Here is a 21,923-nt window from a genome sequence, read left to right on the forward strand (position 1 = left end):
GGAGGCGTGGAATGACCTCCCGGTGGAGGTTGTGGAGTTGAGGACTGTTCCAGAATTTAAAAAGACATGGGATAAGCATGTGGGATCGCTTAGGAACAGGAAGAATTAGGGGTTATAGAGGATAGGCAGACTGGATGGGTCATATGGCCTTTATCTGCCATCATGTTTCTAGTTGCAATCGTTGTAGTTGCGCTACTTTTACTTTTCCTCAGAAAGTATTATATTAGGCAATAACTTTTTTAAACTTTCACTTAAGTACATCTTTAAATTTGTTCTTCACTGTATTTTTACTTGACTTAAGTATTTTGACTTAGTACTTTGAACAACACTGAGGAAAAGCAGGCCCCTCACCAGATTAACCACTTTTTAATTATGGGGTATAAGTAGTTTACTATCTCTGGGCTATAGCTTTTTAACACTTGCCAGAAGATGTCTGCAATATCTCTCTCTGCATCCTTCCAGACCTGCGGTCTTTTGGCCTCATATTCTTTCTCTTTTCTGGCCTGATCCTCCTGATACATTTTTTCTTTCTGCTTCTTTGACTCTTCTTTTTGTTGAAGTAAAGCTTGCAGTATTTGTTTTATTTCTTCAGTTTGTCTTTGTTGATATTCATTTGCTGCTTTTTCTTGCCTTTGTCTTTCCAGCTCTTTCTTGAGTTCTTCCACCTTTGCTCCGTATTCTTCCTCGATTCTTCTGATTGTTTTTTGAAACTGCTTTTGCATCTTTGCCTTCTCTTTTTCAAGCTCCACCTTGTATTTTTCCAGAAGCTCTGCCACTTTCTCTTTGAGCATCTCCTCGGTTTGAAAGTACGTTTTGTTGGTATAACATGTGCCGCTGTTCTCTTCCACCATTGTGTCGATCATTGCGATCAGCTTAGAGACCTGCTTCTCTTTATCCTCTTCAGATGCTCTGTTATTGAAAGCGTGGTATCGGTTTCCACACATTTCTATCAGCTTCCGAAGATTTTCATCTTTTAAATTTGTTACATAATTTTCAATTGTGCTCTTTTCATGATCTAAATAATCTCTGTGGGTGAATAAGACAATCATGTATTTTATCACCTGCTTTCCAAAAATATCAAATAGCATCTCCACTGTTTTCCTTTCTTCCTCAGTGTAACGGCCTAGACGTAACACCAAGATAATTGCATGAGGACCTGGAGAGGTTATTGTTATACATCGACCGATCTCTTTGCGAAGAGCCTCTGGAGAAAGAACAGTATCAAAAAATCCGGGAGTATCAACGACCACAATGTCTTTCCCATTCCTCTTCACCTCCTGTTTGCTGCACTGGTTTGTCACTGAATGATCTGAGAGGCTGGAAACAAATTTCCCTTCTCCAAGGATGGTGTTCCCACTTGAACTTTTCCCTGTTCCGGTCTTACCCACCAGGATCATTCTCAGCTTTGATTTTCCGGAATATCGATCATCACTGATTGAAACTGATGAAAAAAATGTAGAGTTATTCATATGGCATTGGAAACTTTATTTTATGTGTCTACTTATTTTGGTTTGAACTTTCAATTAATCAGTTTCTACTATAGATTTCCAGCTGTATATATCGCAGTACAGTACAAAGTTCTAGATGCCATATTGTTCTACAGAAAGCTGAATCCCATGCTTTCCCTAATCTTTCTGTGAGGAAATACTTAGTTTTGCTACTTCTAAATTTCATACAATGACCCCTTGGGACAAGGAGTGGTCTTATGGTTAGATCAATGGGCTGTAAACCAGGGTCCAATATCTGCTTTTCTCACTGACACTACTTGTCTCCTGTTGCCTCAAGTATCCAGATAAATTGTAAGCTCTTTGGGGCAAGGATTTATTGCATGGAAATGTAAGTTAAAGCTCCAGATTTTACGTATTCTAGAACCACTTCATCAGCTTAAACTGTTTGCCTTTTTAGTACTTTATCAGAGAGAGGGCATGAATGCACCTTCAAGAACAATTGAGAGAGTCAAGCACAGAAGATCATCAGGTGTGGGGGACGGAAGCAAAGATGAAGCCAGAAATATATAACACTAAGGAAAACTGGGCAACCCAGTGGGACCTGACAGTCTTCAGCTGCTCTCAATGTCCCTGTTTCCATTTCCAAATTATTCTGACAGCTATTTGCTAATGTACCATCACCTTGTGAGCGTCTCTGGGTCCGGGGCTGACCTGGAAGCAGTCTCACTCTGAAAGGCTCCATTGGTCCCTTGGGTGTTTGGTGTCTGATGCCTCCACCTGTGTGAGATTTCCCTCCTTTCCCCACAGGTAAATCCCCAAAAGACTGCTGAGAAACAAGGCTGGCTGGCTGGCTGGCTGAAAATCAATAAGACAGTCAATTTATGCAAAGTATTTTGGTAAAGCAACTTAGTAAGCCTTCTTGATTAAAGTTAATCAGTGAGCAACCTATTAAACAGTAAGAACCAGTCTCTTTACCAATGTGGCAGCCTCAAATATATCTCCCTGTTCCTTCCTAAGTCTTTTTATCAGAATGGCAGTATCATCTATGTCCCCCTGCCCCTTCACGGAGATTTTTCTCCTAACCATCCCCACCATGTTCCTCAGATCTTCATCTTACCCTCCTGCTGGTGTACTCTAGACCGGTAGCTGCTGGTCCTCCGTAGACGATCTGAGTTAGCTTGGCCTGGCCAGTCTCTATTGCTGGGCCCCAAGTACTGGTTTCGCTCCCAGGGGTCTTTGCATCCACTGGGCCCTAAGTACTGGTTGTGCTTCCAGGCATCTTCACTTCGTCTGGGCCCTGAACGCCAGTTGCGCTCCCAGGGGCTTTTGTCTTCATTGGGCCCCAAGCACCGGTTGTGCTCCCAGGGGCCTTCATCTTTGTTGCGGCCTGAATGCCAGTTGTACTCCCAGCGACTTTTACCTCCACTGAGCCCCGAGTGCCGGTTGTGCTCCCAGGGGTTGCTGGTGGGCTCTGAGTGCTGAATGTGCTTGCAGGAGACTTTCTGCCCCTGGTCTTTGTACGCCAATTGTTCTCCCAGAGGACTCTCGTCTTCCTCTGAGCATGATCCCAAGCGCCTCCTGCCCTGAGCATGCTCCCAAGGGCTGTTCTGCTGCTGGGCCTTCTGGGTCAATCTGCTGTCTTAACACATGTAAAATTGGCATGACAATTAAGTTATCTGAATCTGAATGTTAGATTATCCTCTCCTCCTAAAGTAGGCTCTGCAACTGCTCCCAAACCACCCTTAATTTCCAAAACAACTTCCCCACCAGCTTCTCAAGTTCTTCATCCCAAAACACTAGCTCCTGCAACTACATCTCCACTACCAAATTTTCCCAGCATGAAAAACTATTCCCCAGCTGCTCTACCATCCCAATGTGACCCAACCCCTTCAAAAGAACCTTGTAATTTCCCCCAACCCCCGCCACCCAAAGCTACACTCTAACTGGTCTACCACCCCAACCACCCTCCACCACTCTAAAATAACCCAGACAACTTCACCACCCCAAAACTGATCTCGTCATCTAAAACTGCCCCGTACAATGGCTCCATCCCGTGAAAATACCCACACCATCCTAAGATAACTCTCCACACTGTCCCAACCACAACAAATTATTTCACCTCCAAACCTACACCTACCCCCTGCAATTGCCCCACTATCCTCTAAAAAGCTCCCATCCTCATACATTATCCCCCGCAAGTGCCTCACTACCACTGACTACCCAAAAACACAAAATGACCACTACACTGCTTCCTCCTCCCCAAAGGCTACAACCCCAACTGCCTCATCATTCCAAAAATGCTCTCACCCTCCTAAAATAACCCATCAACTGCTCCACCACCCCAAACTGCCCCACCCCCCAAATTTACCTCCACACACTTGTTCCACCACACTCAAAATGGCCCCAGCTCACAAAACTGTTCTTATCTGCCTCACCACCCTCAAATTACCCAAACCCCAAACTACCCCACCCTACTAAAATACCCCGTAATTGCCCCAACCTTCTCAACCCCCAAAAGTATCTCCCAAGAACTTCCCCAGCAGCCCTCAAACTACCGTAGCCAACAAAATTACCTCTCCAGCTGGCTTTACCACCCCAAACTACTCCATTACCTCAAACTAACCCCACAACTATCCCAACATCCTCATATTGCCTCAAGCCCCAATATACCCCTTGCAATTCCCCCAGCACCCAAAACTATTCCCACTGCTCCTCCATCCACAAACTACCCCCAACCTTTTAAAATAATCCCCACAACTACCCTAATGCTGTAAGCTAGCTCCTTCACAACTGCCGTACCACCCCTAATCTGACCTCACCATCCAAAACTACCCCTAATAATAGTTCTAAGACATCCAAAATGCCCCCACATTCTAACATATCCCCCACAAAATGATCCAAGCTGCAACACTTCCCAGCAACTGTCCCAGCACTCCCAAACTAATTCCACCCCTTACACCTCAACCCAAAATTGCTCCAATACCACTGACTGCCCCAACCCCCCCCCCAATTATTTTATTTACCCCAATAACTGCCCCATCCTCCCAAACTACCCCCACTACCTATACACATATTCTTTTACAAACTCATAAACACACACATACTAGCACACATAACAGACACAAACCCTCACATCCATCAACCCATAGACAACATACACACACACACACACACATACGTATATAATTTATATATAGTCAGATTGACTGCTCTTTGGGTTTCAACCACTTTAGGCAGTTTTTCCTCAGAAAATGAGCAGAGGTTTTCAAATATGTGGCGAGAATGCAGCCTGAACTTTAAGAAATAGATTCCTTCTAAAGTACTGGTTCTCAAATCTGTACTGGAGGACCCCAGCCAGTAAGGTTTTCAGGCTGTCCACAGTCAACACGTAGGAAATAGATTTGCATGTGACCAGGGGTGGACTGAGAGTGGTCTGGGCCCCCAGGCACTGAGGGTGGTCTGAGCCCCCCGCCTGGCTGCTGCCCGATACCACCTTACCACCACAGCTGACACCTCCGCAAACCGGGCACCCCGGTCCTACCTGAAGGGCCCTTGTGGTCTAGTGCTGTTCGGGTGGGGAGGGCAGCATGTTCCTTCCTGCCCACTGTGCTGCTGCTAGTCCCCCGCCTGCCGGCGCCACCGTGTTTTCTAAATGATGACCGAGACTTCCCATGATAGTCTCTAGACAGTCTTGCGAGACTTCTGCAGGGAGTCTCAGCTGCCATATTTAAAATATGGCGGTGTCGTGCAGGGTGAAGAGTGGCGGCACAATGGACAGGACAGAACAGGTTCCCTCCCTGCAGAGGCCACTAGATCACCAGCAGTGCGCCTTTAAAAGTTGTGATAAAGTCACATCCAGGATAGTTGGGTTAAGGCAGCTTCAGTCTGAACTACAAGTCCCAGAAGGCATTGCAGGCAAGGAGCCAGGGGGGTGAGATGGAAAACCCGGCCTGGACTCCTAGCTGCAATAAGGGAGGACATGGGTGTAAACTAACAGGAGGTGTAGATTGGCTGCCACTAGGAGGAAAAAAAGCTAGGAAACCCTGTGTGCAGGAGCTCCTCATTAGGCTAATGCTCAACTCAGCTGGTATGGGTGTGTAGAGAAGCTAATGAGTGGAGAATGATTGGTTGTGAAGGCAGAAGTCAGGGATTGATTAGGCAGGTGGGAAGGAGTCTTGGCAGTTCAGTTCAGTTCAGGGAGAGCAGCAAGGACGGAGAGAAGCAGTTGCAGGCTGAAAACCCTTGGGCAAGGAGGTCCCTTAAAGTACTGGCAGTTACAGGCTGAGAATCCTTGGGCAGGGAGGTCCCTAAAGTACCGAAGCAGGCTGAGATTCCTTGGGTGAGAGGAAGTCCCAAAAGTATTGAATTCACTGTGAAGCTGATGCAGGGGAAAACCCTTGAGTAGAAGGAGTCCCTAAAATATTGAACTCTCCTGAAGGTAAAGAGGATAGAAGGTAGAAACTGCTGCTTGGTGACTGGTGATGAACTGAAAGAACTGTTTGTCTTAGGAACTGAATTACTGTTTATTGTGCACTGGATAAAGAGCCCAGACTGGAGCCTGTAAGCCTGTATTCAATCCTGGTATGTGCTATGCTGCTGTTGGAACTGTGTACTAGAAACCTGCATGGAATAAAAGTCCTTAAGATTGAAGTTACTGGTGGACATCTATTTCTTCATGGTACCGGGAGCCTGTGGCTGGAGGAGATTGTTCTATCCTTGGCTGCACAAGAGAAGCGCCTGGTTACAAAGTAGAACTGGGGCGGGGTGTAGTGTGCCGCAGGCATCCAAGCAGAGCCTCTGGGCCCTCAGGCACTTCCCCGTTGCCCAAATGGTCAGTCCGCCCCTGCATGTGATGGTAACAGTGCATTCAAGTCTAACTCATGCTTGTTCTCTGTGGATATCCTGAAAACCTGATTGGCTGGGGTACTCAAGGACAGGTTTAGAAACCACCTTTCTGAAGTAGTTCTGTTTGGTTCTACACACCATAACTTTTCACTGGGGTTTTCATTGGAGGAGTAGCCTAATGGTTACAGTCATTTGTTAAGAACTAGAGGAGCCCAGTTCAAATCCCTACTACAACTTCTTATGATCTTGTTATACTGGGCAAATCGTTTAAGCTTCCATTGTCTCTGTACAAACTCTAGGGCCAATGCAGAAAATCTCCTGCAGGGTTACCGCGGGTTTATCTCCATTTTACAGCAGGATAGCAATGCAGAAAGGGTTTCAGCACGAGTGTTTCAGCAGGCCCCAGCTGGTGCACCGCACAGGGCAGGGCACTGCCATTTTTCAAGATGGTGGCATCAGAGGCAGGAGCGACTGAGCATCACTCCTGCCTCTCCTCTAATGTACAGTGGAGTAGGCTCAGATGGGCTGGGGAGTGGGAGGGTGCCATTAATTTTTTTTATTGGGTCTGGGAGAAGGAAGGAAAGGCCCACTAGACTACCAGGGACCGTTCAGGGGACAAGAAGGAGACAGTTAACAGAGGCCGATACACACTGCCGCAACAATTTAAAAAAATATATATCACCCTTTCTGTTAGTGCTTGAGCCAATCACGGCTCAGGCACTGACAGGTAGGGTGACATTTGGCAATGAGCTGAGGATTACTGCCACAATTTTAATGCAGCAATAATTTGCATGCTCATTGATTACTGCATCCTGGAGCAATTTCTTTTCTGGGAAAACCATGTGTGGTCAGCAGCTCCAACACACTGCTTTCTGCATGGGCCCCTCAGACTGTGACCCTCCAAGGACCATTTTTTTAAAACCCTAAAACCCTACTGTACCTAAACAGATACTGCTTCAATAGCTTTCAGGCAGTGTTTAAGAAATTCAATAAATAATGAAGTTGCCACACAGTCAAAATGTATATGTGACCTGGCTTTTCCCTGCCAAACAAGTGGGGAAAGAATATGGTTTGCGTTAATTGCCAACTGAGTGGAGAATCTGTTTTGAAGTACTTACTTTGGTTTTCAAGGTTGTGTGAGGATACCTTCACCTTGTCTCATTTATTTATTAGGATTTATTTACCGCCTTTTTGAAGGAATTCACTCAAGGCGGTGTACTGTGGTTTTAAAAGTTTATACACCAGCACATACTTACACTCTGCCGATATGGGGCTACTTGACGTACTTTCATTTAGAGAGATTAGATTTGATGTCTACTGTGTGATTCACTTTTTATGGTGATAGAATCGGGTCTTTGGAATGGCCTTCCACCTTGTGCATGTTCTATACTAGCACTGCTTCTTTTAGAAAACAATTTTTTCTCAGAAACCCTAGACCACAATAATGTTTATAATGTAGAATGGGGTTTTTAGTTATCAGTATTGTCATTAGCTTATAGTCTGTATAATGTTTTATATATTGTTTTATTATTTTTGTTTGATTATCTGTGTTGATTCTGTTATCTGCTTGGAGATTTAAGTCTGTCTGGATTGCTTATGGCTATATGTGTTGCTTGTGAGTTTGTGAATGTGTGTGTTTGTGTACAGATTGCAAAGAGGATGGGAAAAGTTAGTGACTGGGATAGTTTTGGGGGGGGTTGGACAGTTATGGGGGGAAGTTTTGAGTTGCGGTAGTTACAGGATTTTTTTTTTAGAAGGGTGGATCAATGGGGTAAGCCTTTTTGAAGAGGTTGGTTTTTAGTGATTTCCTGAAGTTTAGATGGTCGTGGATTGTTTTCACAACTTTTGGGAGTCCATTCTATAGTTGTGCGCTTATGTAGGAGAAGCAGGATGCGTAAGTTGTTTTGTATTTAAGTCCTTTGCAATTTGGGTAGGTTTAGGTATGATCCTGATGATCCGATTCTGTTTCTGGTTGGTAGATCTATGAGGTCTGTCATGTATCCTGGGACTATGCCGTAGATAATTTTGTGGGCCAAAGTGCAGATTTTGAAGATGATCCTTTCTTTGATTGGGAGCCAATGCAGCTTTTCTTAGAGGGGTTTGGCACTTTCGAATCGTGTTTTACCAAATATCAGCCTGGCTACTGTGTTTTGGGCGGTCTGGAGTTTTTTTGTGAGTTGTTCTTTGCATCCCACGTAGATTCTGTTTCAGTAATCTGCATGGCTTAGGACCATTGAATGTACTAGGTTTCGAAAAATTTCTCTCGAGAAGAAAGGTTTTAATCATTTGCGTTTCCACATTGAATAGAACATTTTCTTTATTACGGAGTTTACTTGGCTCTCAAGGGTAAGGTTGTGGTCGATTTTGACTCCGAGTATTTTTAGGTTGTGACCTGGGGTGTTTATGGGTTTGTACTTGTTATGTTGAGATGAGAGGATGAGGCAGTGTGTTTTTTTCAGTGTTCAGTTTCAGTTGGAATGAGTTTGCCCATGAATCCATGATGTTCAGGCCGTTATTGATTTCATTGGCTATTTCTGTTAGGTTGTATCTGAAGGGAATGTAAATTGTAACGTCATCTGCATAGATAAACGGGTTGAGGCCTCGATTGGATAAGGACTTTGCCAGTGGGATCATCATTATGTTGAGGAGTATTGGTGATAATGGTGATCCTTGAGGTACTCCGCAGGCTGCTTTCCACCGTGGTGATATGTTTAAGTTTGATTTTTCTTGGTATGTTCTGGTAGTTAGAAAACCCTTAATCCAATTAAGTACATTTCCATCAATCCCAAAGTGGCCAAGGAGTCTTAGTAGTAGATTGTGGTTTACCATGTCGAATTCGTTCGACATGTCGAATTGGAGGAGAAGTATGCTTTTACCTGCGGCTATTTCCTGCTTGAATTTCGCCAGGAGAGTGACTAGGACAGTTTCAGTACTTTGGTAGGGGCAGAATCCTGATTGTGAGTCGTGTAGTATTGAAAACTTGTCCATGTATTCCGTAAGCTGTTTGGTCACCAAGCTTTCCATCAGTTTGACTACTAATGGGATAGACGCAACTGGGTGGTAATTGGTGAGGTCGTTTGTGTTTTTCTTAGTGTCTTTTGGTATTGGGGTGAGTAGGATGTTACCATATTCCTCGGGGAAGAGACCTTGTTGTAGCATGAAGTTAAGGTGGGATGTGAAGTCTGCTAGGAAGCGGCTGTGGGGCGGATTTGAGTAGATGACTGGGACATATATCCAGTTTGCAGTGGGTGTTGGCAAACCTATGAGTTGTTTGTGTAACTAATTCAGTGGCAAGGAGGGTAAATGTTGGCCAGATATGGTCAGCTGGGTATACACCAGGGATTAGGTCCAGTTCGTTGATGAAGTTTTCGATGTCGGTGTTGTGCTGAGGAAGTGTGCTGCGTAATTTTATTATTTTTTCGTTAAAAAATTAGCAAGTTTATCTGTGGGTGGGATGTCCGTGTTGGTTGTGGTGAGAGGGGTGATGTCTAGTAACTTATTTACGAGTTGGTATAGTTTCTTCAGATCTTTATAATCCGGTCCTATTTTAGTTTTGTAGTAGGACCTTTTGGTTTGTCTTATTGCATATTTGTATTTTTTACGTATTTGTTTCCAGGCATTGAGTGTATGTTCATCTTTTATTTTTTTCCATGCTTGTTTAAATTTCCTGGATTGTGTTTTGAGTTTTTTAAATTCAACATTGAACCATGGTGTTGAGTATTATCATGTGTACTAGTGGCCCACATCTTAAATTGCTTGATCCATTCTTTCCTGTAAGCTCTCCTGCTGGATTTACTGACCTTTTCCTATCTTGTGCACTGACTTCTTCATCCTGAGAGATGAGTTCTGGACTGCTGCAGGTTCTCTTTGCCCTGCATAAGAAGGAAAGAAAATGACCCTAGATTACATCTTCCATTGCTAAATGATATTCTTCTTCAGAACACCTGTAAGATCAATTTTTTCTTATGTAGGCCTATTTCTCTGGTATTCTTTGCCCAAATCTTTTAGAGAAATTGGAGATTTTCTTGTTTTTACAAAGATGGGTTTACTTCAGCTTGGATTTTATAGACAGGACAATGTGTCACGGATTTAGGGATGGTGAGCCCTAGGGCTGCAGCAGACAAGTCCTCTGGGATGCCACAGACACAAAGTAGAGGCGAGCCAGACGCTGAATCCAGACAAGACAAGGCAAACCAAGAACTGAATCCAGACACCAAAGGAACAACCCAAGACAAGACATAAGACATGGCAAATAAGCAGTGCACACTAAAAGCAAGGTAGAAACAGAGCCTGGCTGTGGCAGGAGCCATGGATGGAATTTGACTATAGCAGGAACCAGGATCAAAAGGAAGGATACTCATACGGGCCGGAAGGCTGAACTGGAACCCACACGTAACAGTGTCCAAGCATACGGGCCACAAGGGCGAACTGGAACTCAAACAAGCAGAAAGAAAGGGGAAAGAAACAGAATGGAATTCCCTAAGCAAATATTAACCAAGCAGTGCACACACACTGCGCAAAACAGAGCCACAAGCAAGAGGTCAAAAGACCCTACATACAGGCACAAAGTAACTGAAGGAAAAAAGACAACCTCACACAGGCTCACATAGTAGAATCAATAAGTAAAAGGATAAAGGGAATCCACACAAGGGGGCAGCTCAGGGCTGTGATTAGAACCACAGCTATACAGAAGAGCAGTCCTAAGTAACTCAAACAGAAATCACACAGGCCCTCATGATCCAAAGCCCCGCGCTGTTCCAAACAGCGCTCTAAAAATAGTGCTGGAACAGCGCAGGGCTTTTCTGCATCAATGATCAGAAATAATGCATGCAAATTTAAGCAGCACAATTATCTCTGATCAAGGGGTAGAAGTGCGGGAGAATTGTACCTGAGCATGTGCTCAGCACAATTCTCCCGCACTTGTTTGACAGGTCTGGGCTGTCAAAAGCCCAAACCTGTGAAACACAGGGGCTGGAGGTCCATGGGACCACCAAGCCCTGACTACCCCTGCCCCGAGCAAGGCAAAACGGGGGCTGGAGGTCCAGCGGACCTCCGGTCCCCCCGACGATCTCATCCCCCCCCCCCAAGTTCAGGGAGGGCTGGAGATCCGGTGGGTCTCCAGCCCCCCGAACCCCCAGAAAATATCAAGTGGCCGGCGGCGGCCAAACCCTCTCCCACCCTCCCACCCAGCGAGCGACAGGGGGGGCTGGAGGTCCACCCCAACTCCCCCCCCGCGTTGTTGTACCAATCCCTGGTGGTCCAGTAGGAGTAGTGACAACCCCCCTCCCGGCCCCCCTACCCTCTTCCACCCTCCCACCCAGCGAGCGAAGCCACCCCAACTCCCCCCCCAGCGTACACCAATCCCTGGTGGTCTAGCGTGAGTAGAAGTAGTGACAACCCCCCTCCCGGCCCCCCCTACCTTTAGTTGGAGGAGGGATGCAGCCTGCCTCCCTCCTCTTCCAGTGGATGACATCGCAAAATGGCGGCGCCCAGCCCCGCCCATTGTATCCTGGGATACGCTGGGCGGGGCTACAGACCATGTAAGGGAGCAATTCCCTTACATGGTTTGTAGCCCCGCCCAGCGTATCCCACTGGGCTACTCCAGGGACCTGCTTGCTGCTCTAATAGGACTGGCCATAACATCTGAAGCTGTCATAGAGGCCGGTATGGTTTCTTTCACATCTTTGGGGGGTGGGAGGGTATCAGTGACCACTGGGGAAGTAAGTTGGGGGTCAAGCCTTAGTCCCTCCAGTGGTCATCTGGTCATTTAGGGCACCTTTTATGACGTAGTCGTTATTGACACAGGTCCAAACCAAAATGACCAACTTTTAGCCCTGGACATTTTTACTATGTTCCATTGTAGCATGAAAACGTCCAAATTTTGAACACCAAATCCCGCCTTGACACGCCCCCTTGTGATTTGGATGCACTGCAGATGAACTGCACAGCAAAATGTCTTTAAAATGTGTTTCAAAACTAGCAATTTGGATGTTTTTGCAAGAAAAACATCCATCTGCCATGTTGTACCATTTTTTGGACATTTTTCTGCTTCGAAAATGAGCCCCTATATGACTTTTTGAAAAAAATGTTAAACTTTTTTTGTTTTCTAAAAACTTAGAAATTTAATTCCATCTTATCTTTTGAGCTATCTATGTCAAATTTTCCCAGGAGCTGACTGGCTTCTTTGTTGTAATCCACGGAATATAAGAACTGTATATTGTATCGTATTAACTGCTTTCACCACATCTTTCTGGCTACAAATTCCCACAGCTTAACTGTGCACTGGGTGAAGAAATACTTCCTCAAATTATTTTTTTTAATGATAGCTGTTAGCTTCATTGAGTGTTCCCTAGTCTTAGCACAGTCTGCAAGGTAAACAACCATTCCCTATTTATCCAGCACCACCTACCAGATCTGAGAGTAATGGGACCAAGTAGTTTGGCAAATCAAATCTAGAAATATATGTATTTCCCCACAATCAAAAGGACAACTACTTCTTTAAAATGGAAAAACATTTTGGAATCTCAAAAGAAGTATAACATGCAAGAGACCCATCTAAGCAATATTAAGTACCAATTGCCCTGCACGCATTCTTTCTGTTGCTGATCACTGAGCCAATTCAAAATGGCCACCAAGAGTTGAAGTGGCCTTGCAAGACATCAACTCTCGGCGGCCATTTTGAATTGGCTCCACTATCAGCAACAGGAAGGATGGGTGCAGGGCAGCGATCCGGACAGAAAAGAGGAGGCTCTTTCCTGCCCTGAAGAGGTCACTAGACCACCAGGGCAGTAGTAAGGTAAGGGGAACGGGGTGACGGGGTGCGTGACAGAGGGGAGGGGAAAATGTGACAGGGGGTGGAGCGAGGGCGGAACGGGGCATGACAGGGGCGGGGCGTGACATGGGGGCGGGGCATGTGTCCTCCTTTTGGGGGACAACATATGGTAACCCTACTCGCAAGCAGAGCTATTCGTTTACCATAGGAGTCAACGATTTTCCACTCAAGCAGAAAAAAAAGTATGCTGATTAAAAATGCTTCAAGCATTGGACAAATTTGAGTTTCCTAACTAGAAGGAAGAGAAGGGCCTTACTAAACTTTTTTCCTATTCATACAAGCAAAGGACCAAACATCACTCCCTGCCTGTTGGCTTTTCCCTGTACTATGAACTGACTTGTCTGGGTAAATCCGGACATATGGTAACCCTACTTGTGAGCCACCTCAAAAGCAGAGTGTTATTCAACAGGCCTCATAGCTGTGGCCTAAAACTTCTAGGCCACAGCCTGCAGGGTCTGTGCTGCCCCCCCCCCCCCCAGATCACATCCTCTTCCCCGCCCCCACCCTTCAAGGGCCTACCATTAAGTTCATTGGTGGTCCAGAGGTCATTGGGCAGTTTATACAGACATGACCCTCTTGTGGCAGTAGCGTGGGGGTACCACCAATAGCACCAGTTTGGAGACAGCACCGGCCAGGGCAGGAGCAACTGGGCATTGTTCCTATCTGATGACCTCTGGACCAGCAATGAACCTAATGGGTAGAGCCTTTCGGAGGGCCTGTTTGGCGAAGGAGGGGCCTTGATTAGGGAGGATGTGGGGCCTTGAACAGGGGGTTGGGGCTGTGATCAGGAGGATGGATATAAAACCAAAAAAAATGCGGAATACCAAGTTAGGATACAAAAAACACACTTTATTATATAAAAAACTTGAATATATAAAAGACAATTGTATGAAAAAATGACCTGACACGGCTGTGTTTCGGCCCTAAGGCCTGCCTCAGGGGTCTTGAACAATCTCGGATGATCTTGTGTATGAACATACAGTGGTGAAATTTTACTTAAACGCAGAGGAGGTAAGCTTCAGTTCCCCCTCTCGCCCCCTTCCTCTCCATTCCCTTCCCTCTCCTCCTCAGCTTCTTCTGCCTTAAGCTTTGGCAAGAGCTGAGATATCCAACAAAAAAGGGTAAATAGACCTGATGCAAAGGCAAGGCATGATTTCTCTTTATCTTAGGATGGCCAAGTGGCCCTGCCTTGAGTTCCTTCTCTGTGTGCTTTCTGTTTCAGTCCTCTTTTTGAGGTTTCTGTTTGAGTCGGAGTGGGTTGCTCTTCTGTTTAGCTGTGACTACTAGCACGGCCCCACCCCCCAGATGCCCCAATGGCTTCTTTTTGTGCATTTTTCCCTTGGATGTTTTTTTTTTTCACAACTGGTCACAAACGAAAAATGCACTGAGCACAAAACATTTAAAAACATCTAAGAAATGGCCATTTTCGAAACAATTTCAGGTTGCAAAATGCCCATGTTTGCCCCTTGATTTCTAGACGTTTTCAACAAAACGTCCTAACTTGGATTTAGACATCAAACTGAAAATGCCCCATAGTGTGATTGAAATCTGATGTCCTTTAGGAGAAGAGTCCAAATTTTACCAGGCTGATATGAGGAAGAAAAAAATGTTTATATTTAACACTAGTAAAAGAAGCCCGTTTCTGAGCAAATGAAACGGGCGCTAGCAAGGTTTTTGTCGTCAACACCCCCCCTCCCTCCCTGGCCAACCCCTTCGTTGCCATTGCTCCGCCCCCAACGTCATGACGTTTGACGCGAGGGCGGGGCCCGGAGCGATTTCCCACACCCCCCCCCGCCTCCCTCCCTGCCAACCCCTTCGTTGTTCTGCCATTGCTCCGCCCTCGAGGGCGGGGCCCGGAGCGATTTTGGTGGCTTCACCACCACGAACCTTCGAACTTTTTTGAAGGAAGTCAGGGCTTGGTTTCACTGACGTCAGTGTCCTCAGAACGTTGAGGGTGAGTTTTATTATAGTAGATTACTTACAGTTGGAAAGTTAAGTGAAAACTGAGCTTTTCTGCATGATGTGTAACAAAAATATATATAATGGGCTGCTAATCCATATACAATTCTAAATATAATAGTATATAATTTAAAGGTTTTCCTGCCCTCCAAAGCAACCAATGTAACCTCTGAAAAAGTGAGGAAAGTTCGATAAACTATTATTAGTCAGCCAGACTTGGAAAGCTACTCTTATTCAATTCAAATCAATTCTTGTATACCGCTAATATCCCCTTTCCAGGGTTCAGTGCGATTTACAATCTAGGTGAGACAAAAGCAGATAGTGTTAGTGTGAGGTATGAGAAAATTAGATATCATTGATGCAATATATGAGATCAAAAATATTATAAGAAGGATAGTGGGTGGTACTAGGAGGTAGAAGTCATAATGGATTGTTATGAAGCAGTCTTCGGGAAGAGAAAGGTTTTTAGCCTCTTCCTTAGGTTATCAATAGAAATCAAACAAAATAAAACATGGAAAAGAAAATAAGATGATACCTTTTTTATTGGACATAACTTAATACATTTCTTGATTAGCTTTCGAAGGTTGCCCTTCTTCCTCAGATCGGAAATAAGCAAATGTGCTAGCTGACAGTGTATATAAGTGAAAACATTCAAGCATTACTATGACAGTAAAATAGATGCTATTGGAGATTCTACATGGAATGTTGCTACTATTGGAGATTCTACATGGAATGTTGCTATTCCACTAGCAACATTCCATGTAGAAGGCTGCGCAGGCTTCTGTTTCTGTGAGTCTGACGTCCTGCACGTACGTGCAGGACGTCAGACTCACAGAAGCAGAAGCCTGCGCGGCCACATTGGTGATCCGCAAGGGCCGACTTCTACATGGAATGTTGCTAGTGGAATAGCAACATTCCATGTAGAATCTATAGAAATCAAACAAAATAAAACATGGAAAAGAAAATAAGATGACACCTTTTTTATTGGACATAACTTAATACATTTCTTGATTAGCTTTCGAAGGTTGCCCTTCTTCGTCAGATCGGAAATAAGCAAATGTGCTAGCTGACAGTGTATATAAGTGAAAACATTCAAGCATTACTATGACAGTAAAATAGATGCTATTGGAGATTCTACATGGAATGTTGCTACTATTGGAGATTCTACATGGAATGTTGCTATTCCACTAGCAACATTCCATGTAGAAGGCTGCGCAGGCTTCTGTTTCTGTGAGTCTGACGTCCTGCACGTACGTGCAGGACGTCAGACTCACAGAAGCAGAAGCCTGCGCGGCCACATTGGTGATCCGCAAGGGCCGACTTCTACATGGAATGTTGCTAGTGGAATAGCAACATTCCATGTAGAATCTATAGAAATCAAACAAAATAAAACATGGAAAAGAAAATAAGATGATACCTTTTTTATTGGACATAACTTAATGCATTTCTTGATTAGCTTTCGAAGGTTGCCCTTCTTCGTCAGATCGGAAATCATTGATATTCTAACAGGTAGCTGTTTTCTGTTCTGTTCTCTCTACATGTAAGTGACATGGAGGGGAATAATCAAAAGGGACGCCCAAGTTTTGCTGAGGACGTCCTCGCAAAATGTCCCGACGGAGGAGCGGGGAAACCCATATTATCGAAACAAGATGGACGCCCATCTTTCATTTCGATAATACGGTCGGGGACACCCAAATTTTGAAATTTAGGTTGTCCTTAGAGATGGTCGTCCCTGATTTTCTGTGATAATGGAATCCAAGGACTCCCATCTCAGAAATGACCAAATCCAAGCCCTTTAGTTGTGGGAGGAGCCAGCATTCATAGTGCACTGGTCCCCCTGACATGCCAGGACATCAACCAGGCACCCTAGGAGGCACTGCAGTGGACTTCATAAATTGCTTCCAGGTACATAGCTCCCTTACCTTGGGTACTGAGCCCTCTAAAACTCCCCCAAAACCCACTCCCCACAACTGTACACCACTACCATAGCCCTAAGGGGTGAAGGGGGCACCTACTTGTGGGTACAACGGGTTTGTGGTGGGTTTTGGAGGGCTCACAAACGTAACGTAACCACAAACGTAACAGGTAGGGGGGGTGAGCCTGGGTCCGCCTGCCTGAAGTGCACTGCACCCACTAAAACTGCTCCAGGGACTTGCATACTGCTGTGATGGAGCTGAGTATGACATTTGAGGCTGGCACAGAATATTTTGAAATATTTTTTTTTTTAGAGTGGGAGGGGGTTAGTGACCACTGGGGGAGTAAGGGGAGGTCATCCCCGATTCTCTCCGGTGATCATCTGGTCAGGTCGGGCAACTTTTTGTGGCTTGGTAAGAAAAACAGGACCAGGTAAAGTCGTCCAAATGCTCGTCAGGGATGCCCTTTGTTTTCCATTATGGGTTGAGGACGCCCATGTGTTAGGCATGCCCAAGTCCCACCTTCGCTACACCTCCAACATGCCCCCGTGAACTTTGGTCATCCCCGTGAAGGAAAGCAGTTCAGGATGCCCAAAATCGGCTTTCCATTATACAGATTTGGGTGACCCTGTGAGATTTGTGTCGAAAGATGAGCGTCCTTCTCTTTGGAAAATAAGCCTGATAGCATGGATCTTTTCTTTGTGATCCTGCTGGATAGTTGTGAGCTGGATTAGATGTTATTGGAAACAAGATGTTGGACTTGATGAACCTTTGGCTGACCCATAGTAACATAGTAAATGACGGCAGATAAAGACCTGAATGGTCCACCTAGTCTGCCCAACAAGATAAACTCATTTTACATGGTATGTGATACTTTATATGTATACCTGAGTTTGATTTGTCCTTGCCTTTCTCAGGGCACAGACCGTAGAAATCTGCCCAGCACTGTTCTTGTACTTAAACGTCTGAAGCTAACATCGAAGCCCCTTAAATTTACACTCCAGCCCATCCATATCTATTCAGTTACAATCAGGGTGTAGACTGTAAAAGTCTGCCCAATTACCAGTGTTGCCACCTAAACTCGGCTAAGCTCCAAAGGATCCATTCCTTCTGAACAGGATTCCTTTATGTTTATCCCACGCATGTTTGAATTCCGTTACTGTTTTCATCTCCACCACCTCCCACGGGAGGGCATTCCAAGTATCCACCACTCTCTCCGTTAAAAAATACTTCCCTGTAGGGCATTTCTTATGTTCTCATAGGTTTCCTTTTTTCTTTTTACTCTCCTACAAACTCTTAAGTAAACATCCTTCAAACAAGGTGAAATTTCCCCGTACTTACATTATGCGTAGCTGTCTGACATGTACCCCACCCCTCCAACTCAATCCAAACACCCTGTATTCACAGTAGAAGACCAAACATGACTGAGGGTAGGTCATCGTATAAAACATCCCTTATTTCCTCCATGTGTAATGAAGTCTACATTCAGTAGTAAAATCAAACATACCAAGGACATTAGAAGAAAGGAGACCCTCGGGGCCTGCCCTCTCTGCCACTGACCTGATACAGTTTCATTAGATACAGCTGGTACATCTGCAGATTAGCCAGGACATTCATACTCACCACTGCTTGCCTCCTCTCCTGTTTATTACTTGAGGTACATTCTTGTGTGCTTTGGCAGGGAGAAAGCAGTAGCAGCCAAGGCAGGGGACTGCCACAGGAACCAAAAAAAAAACACACCCACCCTCCAATTCCTGTTTGTTAAAAGTAAAAAATAGAAAAGAAATGCCCCACCCTCAAACTGAACCATCCAAAAGAAAAGAAAGTTTGAGATAAAAGTCTAAATAGAGAACCTATTCTGAGCAGGACAGAAAAAAAAAAAAAAGAGAGCAACCCTCCTATCTGTTCCTTTCTTAATCTCTGTTGTTTCCGCCTTTTCTTGTCATTGTGCCTCTTTCTCTTCTTGGCTTAGCACAGCTTCCAGCTACCTCACTCCCTGATGCACCTTGTTGTTGATTGCTGTTCTGGTCCTCTTATAACCTCTCAGGCTGCTCCTCCCCTTCTTGAGCTTCTTTTGGTGGATTTTTCTTCCTCTTCTGTCTGCTGTACTGAAAAGGTCCCACTGCTATTAGTGCTATTAGTGGTACCCCCATGCTACTACCACAAGAGGGTCATGTCTGTATAAACTGCCCAATGACCTCTGGACCACCAATGAACCTAATGGTAGGCCCTTGAAGGGTGGGGGCGAGGGTTTGGGGATGTGATTGAAGGGGTTGAGGATGTGATCTGGGGGGGGGGGGGGGGGGTGGGGGGGGGGGGTGGGACAGCACAGACCCTGCAGGCTGTGGCCTAGAATTTTTAGGCCACAGCTATGAGGCCTGTTGAAGAATAACACTCTGCTTTTGAGGTGGCTCGCAAGTAGGGTTACCATATGTCCGGATTTACCCGGACAAGTCAGTTCATAGTACAGGGAAAAGCCAACAGTCAGGGAGTGATGTTTGCTCCTTTGCTTGTATGAATAGGAAAAAAGTTTAGTAAGGCCCTTCTTTTCCTTCTAGTTAAGAAACTCAAATTTGTCTAATGCTTGAAGCATTTTTAATCAAGTCTTATTAATATTTACCATCCCGCCATGCGGACAAGCCATTTAGATAGCTTACAATCTATATAAAGAGGGGTAGAAAAGGAGATTTCACATATAAGTACATAAGTATTGCCACACTGGGACAGACCAAAGGTTCATCAAGCCCAGTATCCTGTTTCCAACAGTGGTCGATCCAGGTCACAAATACCTGGCAAGATCAAAGAAAAGTTCGATACATTTTATGCTGCTTATCCCAGAAATAGCACTGGATTTTCCCCAAGTCAATTTAATAATGGTCTATGGACTTTTCCTTTAGGAAGCCGTCCAGACCTTTTTAAAACCCTGCTAAGCTAACAGCCTTGAACACATTCTCTGGTAACAAATTCCAGAGTTTAATTACACATCGAGTAAAGAAATATTTTCTCCAATTCGTATTAAATTTACTACTTTGTAGCTTTATCGCATGCCCCCTAGTCCTAGTATTTTTGGAAAGAGTAAACAAACGATTCACGTCTACCCGTTCCGCTCCACTCATTACTTTATAGACCTCTATCATATCTCCCCTCAGCTGTCTTTTCTTCAAGCTGAACAGCCCTAGATGCATCAGCCTTTTCTCATAGGGAAGTCATCCCATCCCCTAGGGAAGTCGTCCCATCTCCCTTTAAATAGGGAATTACAATAGTCTGATTTAATACTATTGGGTGTAAAAGGATATTCAAAGCTGAGAGTTGTAGCCAGGGGCGTATCTGACCTGTGGCGGTAGGGGGGGCCAGGGCCAGAGTGAGGGGGCACATTATAGCCCCCCCCCCGCCGCCGCCATTGCCGATCCCCCTCCCCGCAGCCGCTGCCATTGCCAACCCTCCCCCTCCGTTGCTCGCCTACCTTCGCTGGCGGGGGACCCCAACCCCCGCCAGCCGAGGTCCGCGTCCTCCTGCCCCTGCCGGCTGCCTTTAAAGAATTCCGTCAGCTGGCGGGGGACCCCCAACCCCCGCCAGCCAAGCCGAGGTCCTTTCATTTTTCCACCGAAGCTGGCGCCGACGAAAGTTTCTTTTGAGTCTGACGTCGCTGCACGTTGTACGTGCAGGACGTCAGACTCAGAAACAGAATGAAGCTGTTTCTGAGTCTGACGTCCTGCACGTACAACGTGCAGCGACGTCAGACTCAAAAGAAACTTTCGTCGGCGCCAGCTTCGGTGGAAAAATGAAAGGACCTCGGCTTGGCTGGCGGGGGTTGGGGGTCCCCCGCCAGCTGACGGAATTCTTTAAAGGCAGCCGGCAGGGGCAGGAGGACGCGGACCTCGGCTGGCGGGGGTTGGGGTCCCCCACCAGCGAAGGTAGGCGAGCAATGGAGGGGGAGGGTTGGCAGCGGTAGGGGGGTCCAGGGCGAAATCTGCGGGGGCCCAGGCCCCTGAGGCCCCACGCAGATACGCCCCTGGTTGTAGCAAGGGTTCTATAGATTTGATTAAGCAGAGCCTGTAAATAGTATGCCAGCTTATCGGAAGGGAGGGATGGGGAAGGGAGGGGGGGGAGGGAAAAAGGAAAAGGGGGGGGGGGAAATTATTACAAAATATTGTTGATGTTATACTTAATTGACTGAGATGTATATGTACTAATTTTGGTATATGTATAACGGTCTGCCATTATGATAATATAATAAAAAAGTTGAAACATAAGCAGGCATTTTTTCCTTGCCGTCTTCTCCTACTACAGGCAATGGGAACAGGACAACCTGTGGCTGTAATTGCCTCTGCCTACCCCTTGCCTCTTCTCCAGGTGCTCTCAATGAGGCTTCCACAGCCCCACCTTCAGTCCTGCTTACTACAGAAGCTGCCTGCAGAGGCCCCGACTGACTAGCAAGATTTGTCTTAAATTTGAGTGAACCTTTGGAAGAATATCTATATATGCCAATCCATAGACCCCTGAAGAAGGCCTCTTTGGCCGAAACACGGGCCGTGTAGGGTCTTAATAAAGGAATTTGGCTTTTTTACACCTGTGATTTTAGTTTGGTCTTTCTGTACATCTTCCGTTCTTGCTGTTTTTTGTTTTTTTTGAAACATAAGCAGAGCCTGTAAATGTGAGGTCAGGACCGAATATAATACGGAGAATGTGGGTAGAAGTGGCTTGTGGGATAGGGTTGTTGCATAAATGGATGGGATGGCCGAGATTAGAGAATGACATGGAGATGGGGACCCACAGTAACCGCGGAGATGGGGACGGGGACAGAGCCCATGGGGACGGGGCAGCGACATATCCTGCGGGGACGAGGTTGGGAAAGGGACAGATCCCACAGGGCGGGGATGGGGACAGAGAGCCTATGAGGATGGGGACAAACTTTGCCCCTGTGTC

General features: G+C 45.7%; 1 protein-coding gene across 5 annotated transcripts; it reads right to left on the reverse strand.

The window, feature by feature from the left end:
• Nucleotides 1-97: 97 nt before the first annotated feature.
• LOC115465268 lies at nt 98-18,854 on the reverse strand. Of its 5 annotated transcripts, none has more exons than XM_030195676.1 (5): nt 18,621-18,854; nt 10,094-10,165; nt 2,570-3,087; nt 2,130-2,307; nt 98-1,441 (listed from the first exon to the last, which is right to left on the reverse strand). In XM_030195676.1, the coding sequence occupies exons 2-5, from the start codon at nt 10,122-10,124 to the stop codon at nt 348-350; spliced, it is 1,821 nt and encodes a 606-aa protein (XP_030051536.1). In that variant the 5' UTR covers nt 10,125-10,165; nt 18,621-18,854; the 3' UTR covers nt 98-347. The 5 variants fall into 5 exon arrangements, with proteins under 5 accessions (XP_030051536.1, XP_030051555.1, XP_030051532.1 ...); XM_030195695.1 differs by having other exon boundaries at nt 2,160-2,303; nt 2,566-3,087; XM_030195672.1 differs by having other exon boundaries at nt 2,130-2,303; nt 2,566-3,087.
• Nucleotides 18,855-21,923: the final 3,069 nt, after the last annotated feature.

This window comes from Microcaecilia unicolor, chromosome 1 (assembly GCF_901765095.1).
Source record: "Microcaecilia unicolor chromosome 1, aMicUni1.1, whole genome shotgun sequence".
Classification (NCBI taxonomy): Eukaryota; Metazoa; Chordata; class Amphibia; order Gymnophiona; family Siphonopidae; genus Microcaecilia; species Microcaecilia unicolor.